Raw genomic sequence first — 21,662 nt, forward strand, 5'->3', positions numbered from 1 at the left:
TAAGTGCTGCAGGGTCTGGCCCCGATCTCCACGCAGGCCACTTCCCAGCACCTGGGTCTTGAGCCACATGGAACCACCCTAAATTCATGACCTTACCTCCAAGCCTCCCCATGGTATATCTACCCTTCCCAGCCTAACCAACTCCTACCCTACCTGTGGGTCCCAGCTTAGCTGGTACCTCCTTCTCTGGCCAGGATAAGAGCCCCAGCTTCTGCCTATCCCAGCGTTTAAAATACTGAGTTCTGGCCGGGCACAGTGGCTCACACCTATAATCTCAGCACTGTGGGAAGCTGAAGTAGGTAGATCACCTGAGATCAGGAGTTTGAGACCAGCCTGGCCAACATGGCGAAACTCCATCTCTACTAAAACAAAACAAAACAAAAAACATAAAAATCAGCCAAGCGTGGTGGCGTGCACCTGCAGTCCCAGCTACTTGGGAGACTGAAGCAGGAGAATTGCTTGAACCCAAGAGGCAGAGGTTGTAGTGAACCGAGATTGCACCACTGTGCTCCAGCGTGGGTGACAGTGAGACTCCATCTCAAAAACAAAAACAAAAACAAAACAAAACAAAAATACTGAGTTGTAACAGCCACTGGTATGCCTACTCCCACCCTGCAAACCAATGGTTTTCAACCGGGGGCAAGTTTGCCCCACAGAGGATATTTGGCAATGCCTGAGAGTTTATGGATGGGCTGCTACTGGCATCTGGTGAATAGAGGCCAGGGATGCTGCTAAACATCCCACGGTGCACAGGACATTCCTTACAGCAAAGAAGTATCTGGCCTAAAATGTGAGGAGTGCTAAGATTAAGCAAACCTGCCCTAGATTGGGCAATCTGTAAAGGCAGGAGTGGAGTCCTGAACACTGCATTTCCCCAGCCACTAGCCCAGAGTTGAGCATACAGTAGATACTCAATAGAAATTGAACACATATGAGTTCAGATGTTCTAGAAGATTCTTTACCCAGGATTCCAGTTCTTTTGGAATCTTCATTTGCAGTGTCTTCCCTTAAAGATAATCATTGGCCATTATGGTGGGATGAATAATAGCCTCCGAAAATATCCAGGTCCTGGATGGGTGCAGTGGCTCATGCCTGTAATCCCAAGGCTTTAAGAGGCTGACACGGGAAGAGTACTTGAGGCCGGAAGTTCCAGATCAGCCTGGACAACATACCAAGACCCCATCTCTACAAAATTAAATTTTTAAAAAATTAGCCTGGCATGGTGGCAAAACCTATAGTCCTAGCTACTTGGGAGGCTGAGGCAGGAGGATCTCTTGAACCCAAAAGTTTGAGGTTCCAGTGAGCCATAATTGTACTACTGCACTATAGCCTTGGCAACAGAGCAAAACCCTGTCTCAAAAAAAAAAAAAAAAAAAAAAAAGAAATCCAGGTTCTAATCCCCAGAAATTGTGACAGCCACCATATATGATGAAAGGGACTTTGCAGATGTAATTTAATTATTTAATTAAGAATTTTTTTTTTGAGACAGGGTCTCACTCTGTCGCCCAGACTGGAGTGTAGTGGTGTGATCTCAGCCCACTGCAGCCTCTACCTCCCAGGTTCAAGTGATTCTCCTTCCCCAGCCTCCTGAGTGGCTGAGATTACAGGTGCATGCCACTACACCCAGCTAATTTTTGTATTTTTTGTAGAAACAGTGTTTCACCATGTTGGCCAGGCTGGTCACAAACTTCTGACCTCAAGTGATCTGCCCGCCTTGGCCTCCCAAAGTGCTGAGATTACTTACAGGTGTGAGCCACTGCACTCAGCCTATAATTAAGGATCTTGAGACGCAAAGGTTATCCTAGATTATCTGGGTGGACCCTAAATGCCAACACAATAGTCCTTATAAGAAAGAGGCACGGGGGGGAGTGGGGAGGGATAGCATTAGGTGATATACCTAATGCTAAATGACGAGTTAATGGGTGCAGCACACCAACATGGCACATGTATACATATGTAACGAACCTGCACGTTGTGCACATGTACCCTAAAACTTAAAGTACAATAATAATAAAAAATAAATAAAATAAAAAAAAGAAAGAGGCACAGGGAAACTTCACACACACACAAACACACACACACACACATCACCTGACCATGGAACGGAGAGAGATGTGAACATGCTATAACACTGGCCTTGAAGACAGAGGAACAGGCCACAAGCCACAGAATGCCAGCAGTCACCAAAAGCTGGAAAAGGCAAAGAATGGATTTTCCCCTAATTCTTCCGAAGGGAGTGTGGCACTGCTGCCACCTTGGTTTCAGCCCAGGAACACTGACTGTGGACTTCTGGCCTCCAGAACTGCAGGAGAATAAACTTCTTTTGTCTTAAGCCAAGATGATAATGGTAATTTGTTCTAGCGGCCATAGGAAACTAATACAGTCTATTACTTTCTGGGGTTTATTAGGTTTGAATCAGAGAGTTTGATTTTAAAAACAGAGACTTTACAAGGAATGGCATTTGGGTGCCAGGGCTCGTCTCATGCCTACTGGCTCTGATAGCTGGAAGCAGAACTGGGTGGGTGAGTGAGGCTGAGCTGTGGGTGTTTCTAGAAGTGGCTGCCGCCTGGGCCATCGGCAACCACGTTCACAGGTCATCCCTCATGCCTTGGTCATGCCACCTTCTGGGATGCTAGAGGTCTCAGGCAGTTAAGTGACTTGACCCAGGACAAGTCTGTCTAGCTAGACTCGGCAGGGATTAGAATAAAACTCCAAGCTCTCTTCCACTTGTCCAGCCCACTGCCAAGCTTGCTCCCCTCTGGCCTCAGTGGCTTTCTCTGATCTTACAACATAGCCCCAGGGCCTTTGCGCTTGCTGTTCCTTCAGCTTGGAACACTCTCCCTCTGGAGTCTCCCATGGCTGGCTGCTTCTCATCATTCTGGTCTCAGCTCAAATGCCACCTCCTCAGAGAGGCCCTCCATGGCTGCACTAAGGCAAGTGGCCTTCTCTAGTTACCTTCTCTTTCATCACAGGGCTGATTTTCTTCTCATATTCAATTATCTCATTAATCTCCTTGCCTGTTCAACATCAACTCCACCCCTTCTTCCTCCCTCTCCCAGTGCAGGCTCCAGGAGGGCAGGGACCTTGTCTGATGTGTCCACAGATATGTCCCCAGCCCCAGACCTGGCACACAGTAGGTGCTCAATATATTTTGAATGAATGAGTGAGTAAATGAATGAATTTGCAGCTTTGGGGAACGCCTGACCCAAGCTCCATCCCAACACACCTGATCTTGGCTTTCCTAAAGGCCAGCTCCTCCTCGTTTCCAAAGTCCAGGGACACATCCTCGGTATCGTCCACCAGGGCCTGGGAGGAGAGCAAGGGCAGGTGGCAGGCCCAAGCACGGCGCACACCCCAACCCCACCCGCCCTGTCCTCCTAGGCTTGGACTCCACTTGCACCCCCTGGGTTCCCAAGTGGACCCTCCGAGCTGGCGGGGCCCCTCCGCTGCGGCTGCAGTGCAAAGCCCTCTCCACCCTCCCGACCACCGGGTGCAGCCCAGCCCCAGGCCCCGGCGCATCCCTCCTCCTCCCGGCTTCTCCAGCGCTCCCGCAGGCTCCCCTCGTCCCGCCCCGCCTCCAGCCCCAGCATCCCGAGGCCCTACCTGCTTCATCACCCTCCCAGGAGCCCACCTGGCGTCCGAGCCCGGGGCTCCAGCTCCGCCCGTCGCCGCTGAAGGGGTCGGACGCCGGGCGGGCGGATGTAGGCAGCAGACGGTGGACGCTGAGGGTCGGGGCCTGCGCCCTGTGGGGCAGCCTCAGCGCAGGTTCTCGGGTGGGGCGGGGCGCTCGGGGCCTAAGGCGCAGTCGCAGGCTGGGGAGGGGGCTCGGCTCGCCGGGGACGCGCCCAGGAGAGAAAGCGGCGGCAGGGAGGCAACGGCCTGGGGAACTGCGGACAGAGATAGTGGGAGGAATGGGAGTCGGGGGGCGGGGGGCGGCTGCGTCAGCGAATGGTGTGGACGGCGCATAAACGTGGATGTAGTGAATGATAAGGCAATGAATGAATGTCAGTGGTGGGCAGCCGCATTCAGGGTTGGGAGAAGGTCAGTGTTTCCCAACAGTCTCTGCGCGCAAGAAATTCCCAGGAACCTTGTGAAAAGCAGATTCTCAGGCCCGGCCCGGGGGATGTGGGAGTCCTGGAGTGGGGCCCTAGAATCTGCCTTCCCCGCGCCGCCCCCCGCCCCCCCACGACAAAATGCAGTTAGGATGGGCCCTGCTGTGTTCTTTTTGGGGGGGTGGGGTGGGGAAGGCAGATTCTAGGGCCCCACTCCAGGCCTTCCACATCCCCTGGGCCGGGCCTGAGAATCTGCTTTTCACAAGGTTCCTGGGAATTTCTTGCGTGCAGAGATTGTTGGGAACAGTCTCTGCACCTAGGCTGGAGAGCACTGGTGCCATCATAGCTCACTGTGGCCTCAAACTCCTGGGCTCAAGCAGTCCTCCCGCCTCAGCCTCCCGAAAAGCTGGGACCACAGGCTACACCACCACACCTAGCTAAATTTTTATTTTTGTAGAGAGGAGGGTCTCACTATGTTGCCCAGGCTAGTCTTGAACACCGAGGTTCAAGCCATCCTCCTGCCTCAGCCTCCCAAAGTGTTGGGATTACAGGAGTGAGCCACCACACCCGGCCTCACCTGCCTTTTAAGGGGTGATGCTGCTACAGCCACAGCTTCAAAACCACAGTGAGATCTGCGTGCATCGCCGTGCCAGGCACTTATTAAGCACAAAGTTATTAGTAGTATTAATACTATTATTGACAGTAACAGTAGTGTTTCTTGAAGTGAAAGTCTTCCTGGGTACCTCCCAGGAAAGAAAACTTGTCACCTGAGGGTCTTTCCTGGCCCAGGACACAGTGACTCTCCTCTCCTGCGTGCCCTCTCCCTGTCCTGATCCCCCACCCACGGACAGAGGGCTGAGCATCGAGATGCCAAAGCCAGTGACCCTGCCCTTTGCCCTCCCACCATGGACAATAGGTACGTGTCCCCTGCCCCTGGTGACCCCAAAGAGGGCTCCTGGGCCACAAGCCCCTGACACATTTTCCCCACTGCTGGTCTCCATGGGCAGAGGTGGAGGCAGGAGCTGTCTCATCTCTGATCCTGGGCCTGGGTTCCAGGCTTTCTGCCCTCCGCCCCCACCCCAATTCCCTAAGCTGACCCCACAAGGGCCTGCCAGGTGTGTGTGGAGGGAAAGTGCTTTCTCCTATGCCATTTCTCTTTTTTTTTTTTTTTTTCTTTTTTTGAGATGGAGTTTCCCTCTTGTCACCCAGGCTGGAGTGCAATGGTGCGATCTCGGCTCACTGCAACCCCTGCCTCCCGGGTTCCTGCAATTCTTCTGCCTCAGCCTCCCAGGTAGCTGGTATTACAGGCGCCTGACACCAACCCGGGTAATTTTTGTATTTTGTATTTTTAGTAGAGAGGGGGTTTCACCATGTTGGCCAGGCTGGTCTCCAACTCCTGTCCGCAGGTGATCCACCCACCTTGGCATCCCAAAGAGCTGGGATTACAGGCATGAACCACTGCACCCAGCCTCTACTATGCCATCTTCAGGAACCAAGATTTATATATATACAATGTGTATATATGTGTGTGTGTGTGTGTGTGTGTGTGTATATGTATATGTATATATATTTGCCAAACTCTGCTGCAATTTGGATAGCTTCTAAAAGACACACTGCCCAGATTGTGTTATGGACCAATTAAATCAGGCTCTCTGGGGATGGGACCCTATACCAGTGCTTTTAAAGCTCCCAGGTGTTGGGCTGCAAGGTAAAGAACCAGGGATTTAAATGAGTGCTTCTGACCCCTCAATCTGCAAATGAATCTCCTGGGGTTGGCTTAGAAGCTGGATGCTGACTCAGCGTTCTGGGGGTCTGGGGGTCTGGGCAGGGGCTGAGATTCTTTCTTTCTTCCTTTCTTTCCTTCCTTTATTTTCTTTTCTCCTTCCTTCCTTCCTTTCTTTCTTTCTTGAGATGGAGTCAGTGGCTAGATCTCAGCTCACTGCAACCTCCACCTCCTGGGTTCAAGTGATTCTTGTGCCTCAGCCCCTTAAGTAGCTGGGACTACAGGAACATACCACCATGCCTGGCTAATTTTTGTGTTTTTAGTAGAGACAGGGTTTCACCATGTTGGCCAGGCTGGTCTCGAACTCCTGACCTCAAGTGATCTGCCTGCTTCAGCCTCCCAAAAGGCTGGAATTACAGCCGTGAGCCACCACATCCGGCTGAGATCCTGCATTTCTGAGAGCCCGTGGGAGAAGCTGATGCTGCTGCTCCCTGGACCACCCTTTGAATTGTAAAGATCTAAACCACCAAGGCCTGGTTTTCTAGAAAGGCCTGTGAGCTCTTCCTGCCCAGAAGGGTGAACGGAGAGGCCCACTCCCAGCGGGGCCCCAGCAGCCTGGGAGGGGATATTGGGAGGAAGGAGGTAGGAGGGCAGCTGGAGGGAAGAAGCCGTTGCAGAACATTTAGGGGCTTTTTCTCTGACCCTAAGAATCACCAGCTGTTGGTGTCTGTTGAGTTGGGGTTCCTGGAGTCATGGGAAAACCCCCTTGGAATCCCCAGTCAGGACCAACTGTCATTCTCAGCCACTGGGTTGGAGGTTCCTCCAGAAATATCCTCAGCTCCTGCCATCTGGAGGTGGCTCTATAAATACAGGGTCACTTCCATCCCTCCTGACCTGTCCACATGGGGCAGAGGGCTGAGGATACAGATGCTGGGGCCACATATGAAGCCCTATTATTCCCTCTTTGGAAGAAAGCACCCTCCCTCTACACATGGCCCAGACGGCCCTCTGTGGGGTCAGCTTCCTGAATCTGAGGGGTGGGCAGAGGGCCTGAGGGTTGCACAGAGAACTCATCTTGGTTTTAAAACTGGCTGCGGCAGAGACACCTGGTTGAAAGGTAGATTTTAGGCCGGGCACAGTGGCTCACACCTGTAATCCCAGCACTTTGGGAGGCCGAGGTGGGTAGATCACTTGAAGTCAGGAGTTTGAGATCAGCCTGGCCAATATGGCGAAACCCCATCTCTACTAAAAATACAAAAAATTAGCCGGGCATGGTGGTGCAAGCCTGTAATCTCAGCTACTCAGGAGGCTGAGGCAGAATCGCTTGAACCCGGGAGGTGGAGCTTGTGGTGAGCTGTGATTGCGCCACTGCACTCCAGCCTGGGCCACACAGTGAGATTCAGTCTCGGAAAAAAAACAACAAACAAACAAACAAAAGGGTAGATTTTAGGATCTCACTCTAGGTTTTCTGAACCTCCAGGGTTGCGGCTTGGAGATCTGCCTTAATAAGAGCCGCAGAGAGGGCTTGGAAGCCCGACTTTTGGGAAACACTGGCCCTCTCCCCTCCCCCTACCCGCACTGGTCTTGGCCCCTGAAGGATTTGGGGCGCAGACCTGTGAGAAGCAACCCCATCTCTGATCCCTGCAGCTGGGCTTGGGACCCTGAAGCCAGAACAACCCCAGGGAAGGAGGTCCAGGCTCAGGTAGCCACTGGCCTCTGGATGACCTTGGAGGTCAACATCTGGAGTCTGCAGGCTTTGTTGGGGAGGGGACAGGTTGCATTAGGCAGGGGACTTCACCTCTCTGGCCTCAGTCTCCACATCTGTAAAGTGGCGCCATACTTTCCCCCTACCTGGCAAGGATGAGGGTCTCGGGTCAGGAGCCCCCATGAGCCAGCAGCACACAGGACAGGAGCCTCGTGTCAGGGGCCTCTGCTGGGGATATCTGTCTTCCCAGCAGAACAGGGCTGGCCTTTCCTGAGTGGCTCCTGTTGGCCTCACACTGCGTGCCCCCGGGACATAGGGCACCTGGACAGAGGTACACACACAGTCATTCTCTCCAGTGACCCCAGGAGTCCTGGACCAGGAGGCAGAGGCTTGGGTGTGAATTCTGGCAAACACAGGTCAGGGTGCTGGAACCCAGAGGCTGGAGGAGAACATTCGGCCAGGGGAGGAAGGACACCTCAGTCTGGCAGGACCATGGCAGGCTGTAAGTCACGCAGAGTGTTTGACTCTTTAGCTGTGAGCAAAGGGCAGTTGGCATAGATGGTCAGTGGGGAGTGGAAAGAGTTTGACTACATCTGGGGCTTGAAAAGGCCCAAGATGCACTCCGTGTCCCCACCAGGCAGGATGGAAGTGGCAGCCCCCAAACCTGTCACACCAAAGCCAGCAGCTGCTCATCACCCTCAGCCCAGCATTCCTATGAGTGGCACTCCCTACGATCCCCCTGGCCCCTAAGATCTGCACCCCACTCCCTGGCATCTAACGACGATCCTGTCATTTCTCCCCAGGTAGGGTTGCCAGATCTAGCAAATAAAAATAAGGGAACTCAGGCAGAGCATGGTGGCTCACGCCTGTAATTCCAACACTTTGGGGGAGGCCAAGGCAGCCCGTTCATTTGAGGTCAGGAGTTTAAGACCAGCCTGGCCAACATGGTGAAACCCCATCCTGATTAAAAATACAAAAATTAGCCGTACGTGGTGGTGTGTGCCTGTAATCCCAGCTACAAGGAAGGCTGAGGCAGGAGAATTGCTTAAACCTGGGGGACAGAGGTTGCAGTGAGCCAAGATTGCCCCACTGCACTCCAGCCTGAGCGACAGAGTGAGACCCTGTCTCAAAAAATAAAAAAATAAAGAAACTGAGCTAAATTAGAATTTGAAATAAATGACAATTTTTTTAGTGCAAGTATGTTCCATGCAATATTTGGGACATAATTATACTTAAAAATGATCACTTGTGGCCAGGCATGGTGGCTCATGCCTGTAATCCCAGTACTTTGGGAGGCTGAGGCGGGCAGATCACGAGGTCAGGAGATCGAGACTATCCTGGCTAACAAGGTGAAACCCCATCTCTACTAAAAATACAAAAAATTAGCCAAGCTTGGTGGCACGCGACTGTAGTCCTAGCTATTCAGGATCAGGATGCTGAGGCAGGAGAATCACTTGAACCAGGGAGGTGGAGGTTGCAGTAAGCCAAGATTGTGCCACTGCACTCCAGCCTGGGTGACAGAGCAAGACTCCGTCTCAAAAAAAAAAAGATCACTTGTTTATTTCCAGTTCAAATGTATCTGGGTGGCCCCTATTTTCTGGCAGTCCTATTGTAACCATACACAGGCTCGGCTGCTGATCACTTACAAAGCCAATAACAAGGACAAGATGCAGTGAAAGGAAAGTGACTTTATTCCAGGGCTAGTGGTGGGGAAATGGCCCAGGCTTGTGCTTTACAGGAACCATTTCTAACTTTAGCCTGGGGAGAGGGACTTAAAAAAAGGGCACTTGGAAGGTTGGGCATAGCGGTGGCTCACACATGTCATTCCAGCACTTTGGGCGGCCAAGGCGGGAGGATCATTTGAGCCCAGGACTTCGAGTCTAGCCTAGGCAACATGGCGAGGCCCTGTCTCTACAAAAATAAAAAAATTAGCCAGCCACAGTGGCACACACCTGTACTCCCAACTACTCTGGAGGCTGAGGCAGGAGGATCACTTGAGCCCAGGAGGTTAAGGCTGCAGTAAGGTGTATTTGTGCTACTACACTCCAGCCTGGGCGACAGAGCTAGACCCTGTCTCAAAAAATAAAATATTTTTAAAAGGGAACCTAGAACGGGAGTGATGCCGGGTACAAAGCCAGTTTGTCTTGTTCCAGCGGCTATCTCGAGCCTTGCTCCACCTGAAGCATAGCCTGGCATCATCCCAACCATGGCCAGGTTGTTGACAAACCACCTAGAGATAATCTCTGGAATTTTGCAGCTGGGTCTCCAAGACTGATCTGTTTCAAGGTTAGCTCCTGGAACTTCTAAGTGAACACATAATTAATACAAGCATACAGCCAGATAAATGTGCATGGGATAAGGGAGAGAGACAGAGTTTGAAAGTACAGTTCAAGGCTGTATTTTAAGACTAAGGAGGGAGGCCGAGGGGGAGGATCACAAGGTCAGGAGTTCGAGACCAGCCTGGCCAGTATGATGAAACCCCGTCTCTACTAAAAATACAAAAAATTAGCCGGGCATGGTGGTGCACACCTGTAATCCCAGCTATTTTGGAGGCTGAGTCAGGATAATCACTTGAACCCAGGAGGTGGAGGTTGCAGTGAGCCGAGATCATGCCACTGCACTCCAGGCTGGGCAATAGAGTGAGACTCTGTCCCAAAAAAAAGACTAAGGAGGGAAAAAAAGGTTTCTGCAGTTTGTTTTGACGTTACATCTTGAGACTAAGGAGAAAAGAGAAAAAGGGAAAAAAGTGTAAAATGCGTTTTGAGGCCTGGCACAGTGGCTCATGCCTGTAATCCCAGCACTTTGGGAGGCCCAGGCCAGGTGGATCACTTGACGTCAGGAGTTTGAGACCAGCATGGCCAACACCATGAAACACCATCTCTGCTAAAAATACAAAAATTAGCTGGGCGTGGTGGTGGGTGCCTGTAATTCCAGTTACTTGGGAGGCTGAGGTAGGAGAATCACTTGAACCTGGGAGGCGGAGGTTGCAGTGAGCCGAGATTGTGCCACTGCACTCCAGCCTGGGGAACAGAACAAAAAATAAAGCATTTTGAAGCCAAGCTACTCAGTTACACTATGACTCCAGGCCAGGGGACATCCAGGCCCACGAGGTTGGGGGGCTCCCACCCTCCTGTTTGTATGGCTGCCCCTGTGACTGTCACACTGCTGCCTGTTTCACAGAGGCTCCTTTCAGGTGACCTGGTCCAGTCCTTCTTCAGGCTGGCAGCCAGTGCAGGTTACCCAGGAGGGCAGAGCAGAGGGCCAAGGGAAGAAGGAGGGTCCCCTCCCGTGGGCTGCCTTCAGGGCCCCATCCACCTTGTCAGGCGCAGGGAGTGGTACATGGAAATAGCCCTGGATTTCTACCCAGACAGACCTGGGTGCAAATCCTGACACCAGCTGTGCCCAGCACGCTGGTGTGGACATGGACGCAGCTCTTAGCAAGAGATATAAGCTGCTGATTGCTGACCCTCTTTAGGCCAACATTCTAGTTACAGACAAATAAATACAGCCAAGTGAAAAAACAACAAACTAGAGCTTGTCAAAAGTGCACTAAATGCCCCCATGCAAAGCTGTGCTGTCTAATCCAGGAGCCACAAGTCATTAGTGAGCCCTTGAAATGGGGTAAGGCTGGATGGAGATGGGCTATCAGGGCAAAGTACACACCAGAGACTGAAGACTTGTTAGGAATAAAAGGCCGGGCGTGGTGGCTCACGCCTGTAATCCCAGCACTTTAGGAGGCCGAGGCAGGTGGATCACCTGAGGTCAGGAGTTCGATACCAGCCTGACCAATATGATGAAACCCCATCTCTACTAAAAATACAAAAATTAGCCAGGTGTGGTGGCGGGCACCTGTAGTTCCACCTACTTGGGAAGATGAGACAGGAGAATTGCTTGAACCCAGGAGGCAGAGGTTCCAGTGAGCCGAGATCGTGCCATTGTACTCCAGCGTGGGCAACAGAGTGAGACTCTGTCTCAAAAAAAAAAAAAAAGAAAAGAAAAAAGACTTGGTAGGAATAAAAGAATGTAAAATAATAATATTGAAATCATGTTTTAATTGTTTACATGCTGTAATGATAATCTTTTAGACATAGTGGGTTAAAAAGAATGTATTATTATAATTAACAGCCTGGGCAACATAGTGAGACTCTGTCTCTACACAAAAATAATAATTAAAAAAAAAATTAGCCTGGCGTGGTGGTGCATGCCTGTAGTCCCAGCTATTCACGGGCTGAGGTGGGAGGATCACTTGAGCTGGGGAGTTAGAGACAAGCCTGGACAACATAGCAAAACCCTGTTTCTATAAGAAATACAAAAATTAGCCCGGCATGGTGGTGTGCGCCTGTAGTCTCAGCTACTGAAGAGCTGAGGAGGGAGGATTATTTGAGCCCAGGAGGTCAAGGCTACAATGAGCCGTGATTGCACCACTGCACTTCAGTCTGGATGATAGCGAAAGCCTGTCAAAATTAAAATAAACGTCCAGGCACTGTGGCTCATGCCTGTAATCCCAGCACTTTGGGAGGCCGAGGTGGGCAGATCACTTGAGATCAGGAGTTCGAGACCAGCCTAGCCAACATGGTGAAACCCCGTCTCTACTAAAAAATACAAAAATTAGCCAGGTGTGGTGGTGCACACCTGTAATCCCAGCTACTCTGGAGGCTGAGGCAGGACAGTCGCTTGAACCCAGGAGGTGAAGGCGTCAGTGAGCCAAGATCACACCACTGCACTCCAGCCTGGGGGACAAAGCAAATAAATTTTACCTTTTTTTTTTTTTGAGTTGGGGTCTCACTATGTTGCCCAGGCTGGTCTCAAAATCCTGGGCTCAAGTGATCCTCCCACCTCAGCCTCCTGTATAGTTGGGACCATAGGCACATGCCCACTATGCCTAGCTTATTTTATTTTATTTATTTATTTATCTATTTTGAGACAGAGTCTTGCTCTGTCACCCAGGCTGGAGTGCAATGGCACCATCTCAGCTCACTGCAACATCCGCCTCCTGAGTTCAAGCAATTTCCTGCCTCAGCCTCCTGAGTAGCTGGGATTACAGGCGCCCGCCACCACGCCCAGCTAACTTTTGTATTTTTAATAGAGATGGGGTTTCGCCACATTAGCCAGGCTGGTCTGGAACTCCTGACCTCAAGTGATCCTCCTGTCTCGGGCTCCCAAAATGTTGGGATTACAGGCATAAGCCATCGCACCCGGCCTGCTAATTTTATTTTTTGTAGAGACAGGATGCCAGAAGCACAGAGAGGGGAAATTCCAGACCAGGGAACAAAAGGGACAGCCAAGTTTTGATGTGGCCCGCCTGGCCTCCCGAGCAACACACCCTCTCGCCAGGGCCGTGGAGAAGTCAGCAAACAGGCCAAAGAAGGCCTCTTGTCACTCAAGGGCCTGGACAAGAGACAGAAATGTCAGGTCAACAGGGCCTTCTCTGCGGCCAGCCGGGATGGGGGACAGTGGCTGTGACCCCAGTGGACAGGATGGGCCCTGGACCTCTGCCTCGTGTTGGAGCAGCCAGAGGTTGGCAGGCCCCTCCCATGGAGGCAGGGCTGGGGAGGTCATGACACTGGTCGCTCCCTTAGCAGCCGGGGGGTCTGAAGCTTGTCCCTACTAGAGAAAGTGACCTAGCCAGGCCCTGCTTGGTCAGGAACTGCGGATCTTTCCCACTTCTCCCTGCACCACTCATCATGCTCTGACCACAATGGCCAGATTCCAAGATTTTCAGAAACTTCCAAGCCTCTTCCTGGCTCAGGGCCTTCGCTCCTGCTGACTCCCTGGCCAGGAAAGCCCTTCTCCTCCTGATTTTCTCAGGGCTGAAAATACGAGGTCTCCCCGCAAGGGGCCTTCCCTGAAGCCCAGCTCATGTCCCACCCAGTTTCTCAGTCCCTCTTGAGGGTCTGGGATCTAGACTGTGGCCTGACATGTTTGTTCCCTTTCTAGCACTTTCTACGATCTCTAATTCTCTCGTTTTCTTATTGGTTTAGTAACATTCCCCTCCCCATGCCTCCACTAGGGTACTGTCTCCATAAAGGCAGGCGTCTCTTATGTTCATAGAGCATGGGGCCAGGTACACAGCTGGCATTCCACAAGCCGGCCAGAGAGTGGGTGAACAAAGGGATGAGCGACTCAGAACACACGCCTGGCAGCGAATCTCTGCAGAGTCCCCTGATGAGGACCTTACAATTCAGGGGACACAGAGACCTGGATTATTGCCTCCCGGGGGGTCTGGTCTCAATCTAGTTCTCTCTTTCTCACACACACACACACACACACACACACACACACACACACACACACGCCACCTTTCAGCACAGGCCCACCTGTCCCCATCCCTCCCAAAACGCCCTGCCCTGCATGTCAACATGGAGGACGCATTTAAGCTATGAGGCGGGGAGCCCAGAGTAGCCGCTGCAGCATGCCTGGCCCTCCGCCGCAGGGAGGTTGGGTTGGGGCGGGCAGCGGGACTTAGATTACCCAGGACCCGATTTGGGAGCCCTGGGGGCCTCTTGCAGGAGGAGCCCAAGCAATGGCTGGCTGCCTGCCCTAGCAGGTCTGCGAGCCAGCAGGCAGGCTGCCACCACTTACGGGAAATGCTCCATTGAGGAGAAAGAGTGGTAGGTTGTTTAGCCCAGCCCTGGCCCCTGTCCAGACTGGGTCAGGAAGCTTTGCCCTGTGCCAGCGTCGCCCACGCAGGCTCAGTTCCTCCCCAGACGGCTTGTCCAGAGACCCACAAGGCAAGCCGGGGAGTCACTGCCCATCTCTCTCCTTCCTGTGTATCCAAAGCAACAACAACAAAAACCAAAACAGCAGTTTGTGGACTCAGACACTTTGCAGTCAGCGTGCTTTGAAGCTCAGCTCTGCCTCTTATCAGCCGGGAAATAAATAGCTTGGACAAGTTACTAAACCTCTCTGAACCTCAGTTTCCTTCAGTGTGAAATGAGAATCATGACCTGTTTTAAGGGCTGTGAAGGGGTGGCCTGCCCCTCCACACCTGTGGGTATTTCTAGTCGGATGGGACAAGAGACTGAGAAAAGAAATAAGACACAGAGACAAAGTATAGAGAAACAACAGTGGGCCCAGGGGACCCGCGCTCAGCATACCAAGGACCTGCACTGGGCACCGGCACCGGTCTCTGAGTTTCCTCAGTTTTTATTGATTATTATCTTCATTATTTCAGCAAAAAGGAATGCAGTAGGAGGGCAGGGTGATAATAAGGAGAAGGTCAGCAATAAACATGTGAGCAATAGAATCTATGTCATAATTAAGTTCAAGGGAAGGTACTAAGACTGGACGTGCACGTAAGCCAGATTTATGTTTCTCTCCACCCAAACATCTCAGTGGAGTAAAGAATAACAAGGCAGCATTGCTGCAAACATGTCTCGCCTCCCACCATAGGGCGGTATTTCTCTCATCTCAGAATTGAACAAATGTACGATCAGGTTTTATACCGAGACATTCGGTTCCCAGGGGCAGGCAGGAGACAGTGGCCTTCCTCTATCTCAACTGCTAGAGGCTTTCCTCTTTTACTAGTCCACCTCAGCACAGACCCTTTACGGGTGTCGGGCTGGGGGACGGTCAGGTCTTTCTCATCCCACGAGACCATATTTCAGACTATCACATGGGGAGAAACCTTGGACAATACCCAGCTTTCAAGGGCAGAGGTCCCTGTGGCTTTCCATAGTGCATTGTGCCCCTGGTTTATTGAGACTAGAGAATGGCAACAACTTTTACCAAGTATACTGCTTGTAAACATTTTGTTAACAAGGCAGGTCCTGCACAGCCCTAGATCCCTTAAACCTTGATTTCATACAACACATGTTTTTGTGAGCTCCAGGTTGGGTCAAAGTGGCTGGGGCAAAGTGGCTGGGGCAAAGCTACAAATTAACAACATCTCAGCAAAGCAATTGTTTAAAGTACAGGTCTTTTTCAAAATGGAGTCTCTTATGTCTTTCCTTTCTACATAGACACAGTAACAGTCTGATCTCTCTTTCTTTTCCCTACAGGGCTGTTGGATAGAATGCAGGAGCTAATTTGTTTTTTTTCTTTTTTTTTTAAATGGGGGTCTCACTGTCACCCAGGCTGGAGTGCAGTGCTGCAATCATAAGCCTCTACAGCCTCCAATTCCTGGGCTCAGGCAATCCTCCTGCCTTAGCCTCCCTAGTAGCTGGGACTACAGGTGCACACCCCACACCCAGCTAATTTTTTATTTCTCATAGAGACAAGGTCTTGCTATGCAGCCCAGGGTGGTCTGGAATAGACTCAAGTGATCCTCCTGCCTCAGCCTCCCAAAGTGCTAGGAGTACAGGCATGAGCCCCTGTGTCTGGCTAGGAGTTAATGTTTTATCACATACTCAGCACATTGCATGCACATAGTAAGTGTTTGCTAAATAAATTATGTCAAGCCACCTTTAGTTTCACTCCAGGAGGTAAAGTGCATGGCATGATACCCATTTTACAGATCAGGTGATTGAGGCTCAGAGAGGTTTTGAAGCAGGTGCATACAGCAAACCAGTGGTAGACCCATGAGTAGATATCAGGTCTCCACCTGCTCCCTGCTCATAGCTTTTCCCATCACACAAAACTGGGGTGCACAGTCCCTGCCAAACCTTTAACCCAAGGTTGCAAAGTGCCTGCCCAAGGGTCAACTCTGGGCTCCAGACATGTTTGGGTTGGACCTGCATAGTTAAAAAAAAAAAAATAGGCAGCATTCATGGAGTTAATGGCCAGTATTGGAAAATTGGGGCCAAGTGTGGTAGCTCACGCCAGTAATTCCAGCACTTTGGGAGGCCAAGGCAGGAGGATCTCTTGAAGCCAGTTCAAGACCAGCCTGGGCAACAAAGCGAGACCTCATATCTATTTATAAAAAATAAAAATACTAACCAGGCGGGGCATGGTGGCCTGTGCCTGCAGTCCCTGCTACTTGGGAGGCTGTGGTGGGATCGCTTGAGCCCTGGAGTTCAAGCCTGCAGTGAGCTGTGATCACATCACTGCTCTCCAGCCTGGGTGATAGAGTGAGACCCTGTCTCTTAAAAAAAAAAAGGAAAGAAAAGAAAAGAAAAATCAGATGTCACTTTTTTTTGAAGTCTGTATTTCTGTTTTTTCTTAAGGAAGCTCAGGTGACATGGAGCCTGAATTCCCTGTGGTGGGAGCTGAGTGGTGCTATCCCCCCTTAGATGGGGTTGCAGAGTCGAGCTCACCACCCCCAGACACCAGTGTGCTCACTTCATTCTCTGCCGCTGGCGAGTTTGCCATTGCTCCTGAAAACCTACTGTTGTAACCTGGGCATGGTGGCTCATGCCTGTAATCCCAGCACTTTGGGAGGCCAAGACACACAGATTATCTGAGGTCAGGAGTTTGAGACCAGCCTGGCCAACATGGTAAAACCCTGTCTCTACTAAAAATATAAAAATTAGCTGGTTGTGGCGGCACATGCCTGTAATCCCAGCTACTGGGGAGGCTGAGGCAGCAGAATCACTTGAACTTGGGAGGCAGAGGTTGCAGTGAGCTGAGATTGTGCCATTGCCCTCCAGCTTGGGCGACAAAGCGAGACTCTGTTTCAAAAACAAACAACAACAACAACAAAAAAAACCCGCTGTCAGGTGGGATTCCCCAGAAGCAGACCATACCCACATGAGGGTTCATGAGCACCTTAGGGATTAGGCAGGGCCCTGGGGAGGGTCGGAGAGATGGGCTGAGAGGCAGGGAGGCCACACAGGGGTGTGACAGCAGACAAAGGCCCTCAAAGGTGTATCAAAAAGTACCAAAAACTGAGTGGCTTAAAAATCAGAAATTCATTGTCTCCCAGTTCTGGAGCCTGGAAGTCTGAGATTAATGTGTCTACAGAGCCCTGCTCCCTCTGCAGGCACTAGGGAAGCATCTGTCCCCAGCATCTCTCCTAGTTTCTGGTATTTTCTAGGCTGTGGCTGCATAATCCAATCTTCACATGATGTTCTCTCTGTATGCGTGTCTGTGTCCAAATTTCCCCTTTTTATAAAGACACCGGTCATATTGGATTAGGGATCCAGCCTACTCCAGTGTGACCTCATCTTTCTAATGATGTCTGCAATGACTCTATCCCCAAGTAGGGTCACATTTTAAGGTACAGGAAGTTAGGACTTCAATATAGGAATTTTGAGATGAAGGACATAGTCAACCCTTAACAGAAGGTAACTGTGGCTCACCCCACAGGGGGTTCTCAGAGTCTCCAGTGGGAGGGGGGAGCTGGGGTATTTATACTCTCCTGTCCATCTTGCCCTTGCCCCATTGGCTCTAGGAAAACACACAGGCAAAGCAGGTTCCAACATCATGAGGAGTGTCTCTAGCTAAGAGGTGCAGGGGCTGCTGTTGGAAGTGAAAGCTCACCAGGACCTGGTGGGAATGAAGATGGTGACAGGATCCGAGGGACTGTGGGCTCCTGCCAACCACCATCATGGAGACACAGAGGAAAGAGTCTTTACTCCACCTCTGTCATCCACTACCTTGGTGGGAATTGACCAGTAGGGTGGCCCTAAATGAGTCACTGGCCTCTCTGCCTTACTTTCTCCACATACAGTCCACACCAGCTGGGACCAGAGCTGCTAGGAAAAAGAATGGATGACGCCCACTCACCTCCATCCATGTGCACCCCAACCCAGCTGGCGCTTGGGGAGTGTCAGCAGGTGGAGGTGGTAGAGCCCTCATACCTATCAGCATCAACTCACTTACAGAGGGACTGAGGAGCCCCTGGGAGAAACAGGACCCCCAAATCAGATAGCCCTCCCCATGAGTGAGCTCAGGATATTCAAACACAGGTCTTGAAATGCGGCACCTGGGCCAGGTGCAGTGGCTCATTTCTGTAATCCCAGCACTTTGGGAGGCCAAGGCGAGTGGATCACTTGAGGTCAGGAGTTCAAGATCAGCCTGACCAACATGGTGAAACCCCATCTCTACTAAAATTACAAAAATTAGCTGGACATGGTGGCACACATCTCTAATCCCAGCTACTTGGGAGGCTGAGGCAGGAGAATCGCTTGAACCTGGGAGGTGGAGGTTGCAGTGAGCCGAGATCGTGCCACTGCACTCCAGCCTGGGCAACCGAACGAGACTCTGTCTCACAAAAAAAAAAAAAAAGGAAAAAAAAAGAAAAGAAAAAAGAAATGTGGCTTCTGTGTGCAGCAATGGGTGCCAGAAATGAGGCCACCTAGGAGGGGAAGAGGGTCCTAGTCTGGTAGGTTATACTCAGCTACGAAGCCTGGGACCAGGAAGGAGTGAGGGCTCCAGGCTCGGCATTTAGCAGTGTTAACACCAGTCCCCGCTCCAGCTGCCTGGCACTTCAGTGCTGTGTGCACTGAACCTGGGGACTCAGGCAGCCCTGCTGGGAGGCCCTGCTAGTAGCATCACACAAACAGGGAGGTGGCAAGGCTGCCCAGGAGAGCACGCAGACTTCTTCCCCAGGAGAGGGAACCGGTGGCCTGGAGGTGATGACAGCCTCATCCTGCAAGAGCTAGAAGTCCCAGCTTGTCCAGCAATAACAGCAGGGACATCTGTGTCCTGTCTAGAGGCATAGATTGTAGCATCAGTGGGATGGCCCGGGCTGCACTCTTTGCAGCAGCAATGGTGGCTCTGAACCCTTCACAATAGAGCCACCAGAAGTTTAGGGAGGCTGAAGCCAGCAGAAGTTGGGGAGTGGGCTGGGCACAGTGGCTCACACCTGTAATCCCAGCACTTTGGGAGGCCAAGGTGAGCGGATCACCTGAGTTCAGAAGTTCGAGACCAGCCTGGCCAACATGGTGAACCTGGCCAACATGGTGAAAACCTGCCTGTAATAAAAATACAAAATTAACTGGGCATGGTGGCACATACCTGTAGTCCAGCTACTCGGGAGGCTGAGGCAGAAGAATCACTTGAATCCCGGAGGTGGAGGTTGCAGTGAGCCAAGATCGTGCCAGTACACTCCAGCCTGGGCGATAGAGCAAGACTCTGTCTCAAAAAAGAAGAAGTAGGGGAATGGAGGTGCTGGGGGCATTGGTGCTCGTGGAACAGTAGCCTCAGGCGGCACTCATGCTTCCAGGCCTGCTGCAAGAGAGAACCCCCAGGCCATACACACAGCACCCCAGAGTTGAGACTCCCAGAGCCCAAAAAACTGGGTGTACGTCCTGGCTCTGCCCCAACTCTGGGCATCATGAATTAGCCTAGGCTAGGCCCTGTTGCAAACACACCTTGCCTTTTCAAACATAATGGAAACTTGTTTATTGCAACAGTCCTGGGTTGGCGTTCCAGGTGGCAGGGCGGTTGTTCTCCACTTGGAAAAGCCCGACTTTTTCTAGCTTGGGGATCCACTCTACCCCAGGACCCACTGACCTCCATATCCAGAAGGTAGAATAGAAAAGACCATGGAGGAGGTAGATCACTCGCTTAAAGGACCAGGAGAGGCACAGATGCCACTGGAGAGAACGTAGTCACCTGCCCACACCAAATTCAAGGGGTGCTGGGAAATGTAGTCCAGTTATGTGCTTGACTACAATCCTTTTTTTTTTTCTTTTTTTCTAGAGACAGGGTTTCTGTCTGTCATCCAAGTTGGAGTACAGTGGCACCATCATAGCTTACTGAAGCCTTGACCTCCCGGGCTCAAGCGATCCTCCCACCTCAGCCTCCCGAGTAGCTGGGACTACAGGTGCACACCACCACACCCAGATAATTTTAAAAAAATTTTTTGTAGAGACAGGGTCTCAGTTTGTTGCTCAGACTGGTCTCCAACTCCTGGCCTCAAGCAATCCTCCCACCTTGGCCTCCCAAAGTGCTGGGATTACAGGCATGAACCACCATGCCCGGCCCTTATTCTTATTTATTCTTTTTTATTTTTTTTGAGACAGGATCTCACTCTGTCACCCAGGCTGGAGTGCAGTGGCACCATCATAGCTCACTGCAGCCTCAAACTCCTGGACTCAAGCAGTCCTCCCACCTTAGCCTCCTAAGTAGCTGGGATTACAGACAAGCACCACCATGCCCTGAATTCTATTTTTACAGAGGATGGAGAAAATTGATTTCAATGACTACCTACTAGTGGCTCCCATGAGGTGAATTCATGTTGCTGGATTTCCATCGCTTTGACTCTCAAATGGGAATGGTACCAGTCCTTCCTCATATTAAGCGCTTAGCACAGTGCCTGGCAGGCAGTGAACCTGTGATAAATGGATATTCAGTGTTAGTAAATCTCCGTGGCCACCGTTGAGGTTCTAGAATATACATATGGAGGGGAACTGTGAATGGGGCTGAGCTTCTTGGCAGCCAAATAGAAAAGATCTGAATACACTAAGATTTGGGACCTTCACTTAGATGTAATTACTCTTGGATTCTGTCTGGGGAAATCCAAGCGTCTGCAACTCTGCCCTTCTCTCAGAATTCAGTCCAGCTCCCTTCGTGTTCAGCATGAATGTGGAGTTGGTGCTATGCCGCCAGGAATTGTCAGCCACACTTCCTGCGTCCCAGAGTCCAGAGTGAGATGACCAGCCAGCCCCAGGGCTGCTTGGCCAAGGTACCTCGAGGACTGGATTTTCATTTCTCAGCCTCACTTGGCCTTTATACCTCCGAGACGCTGCATTCACCATTCATAATTTTAGCTCAGTTCACTTGGAAAAACCCAACCACAAAGCAGAGAACTTGAGAAAGGCCCCAGTCTGCATTTGGTGGGTCCAGGCATGGCCACTTCTACCCAAAGGGTGGTGTCAAGCCCCCTCCCTGTGTTCTGCCACAGCCAGGAGACTTTCATCCAACTGTAGCCAGGGGACTTCCGCTCATGGGAGTCACCAAACACCCTTCTTTTATTTTTTATTTTTTTAGAGACAGAGCCTCACTCTGTTATCCGGGCTGGAGTGCAGTGGCACAATCAAAGCTCACTGCAGCCTCGACCTCCTGGGCTCATGCGATCCTCCTGCCTTAGCCTCTCAAGTAGCTGGGACTACACAGGTGTACGCCACCAAGCCCAGCTAATTAAAAAAAATTTCTTTTTTTAGAAACAGGGTCTTGCTATGCTGCCCAAGCTGGTCTCAAACTCCTGGACTCAAATGATCCTCCCACCTTGGCCTCCCAAAATGCTGAGACTATAGGCATGAGCCACTGTGCACAGCTGAAATGCCCCTCTGAAGCACATGGGGCGGGGCTTCTTGGCCTCGTTTTCCAGATAAGTGGCTGAATCTCAGAGAAGAAA

At 51.3% G+C, this 21,662-nt stretch overlaps 1 protein-coding gene across 8 annotated transcripts in view; it reads right to left on the reverse strand.

Annotated features, from left to right (window-relative positions):
• TVP23A (trans-golgi network vesicle protein 23 homolog A) overlaps positions 1–20,636 on the reverse strand; it is a 78,993-nt gene extending 58,357 nt beyond the window's left edge. For 4 of the 8 annotated variants that reach the window (XR_010152556.1, XM_016929399.4, XM_063797666.1 and 1 more), the window contains exons 1-2: positions 3,604–3,771; positions 3,227–3,306 (exon numbers count right to left, since the gene is read on the reverse strand). Coding sequence is in view for 6 of the 8 variants with exons in the window: in XM_016929399.4 (XP_016784888.2) it covers positions 3,227–3,306; positions 3,604–3,612 (89 nt within the window). In the remaining 2 variants the exon portion in view is untranslated. Of the gene's footprint in view, positions 1–3,226; positions 3,307–3,603; positions 3,914–19,318; positions 19,436–20,516 lie in introns of those variants that run through there. The other 4 variants (XR_010152557.1, XM_009430282.5, XM_016929401.3 and 1 more) reach the window with 2 other exon arrangements.
• Positions 20,637–21,662: the final 1,026 nt, after the last annotated feature.

This window comes from Pan troglodytes, chromosome 18 (assembly GCF_028858775.2).
Source record: "Pan troglodytes isolate AG18354 chromosome 18, NHGRI_mPanTro3-v2.0_pri, whole genome shotgun sequence".
Taxonomy (NCBI): domain Eukaryota; kingdom Metazoa; phylum Chordata; class Mammalia; order Primates; family Hominidae; genus Pan; species Pan troglodytes.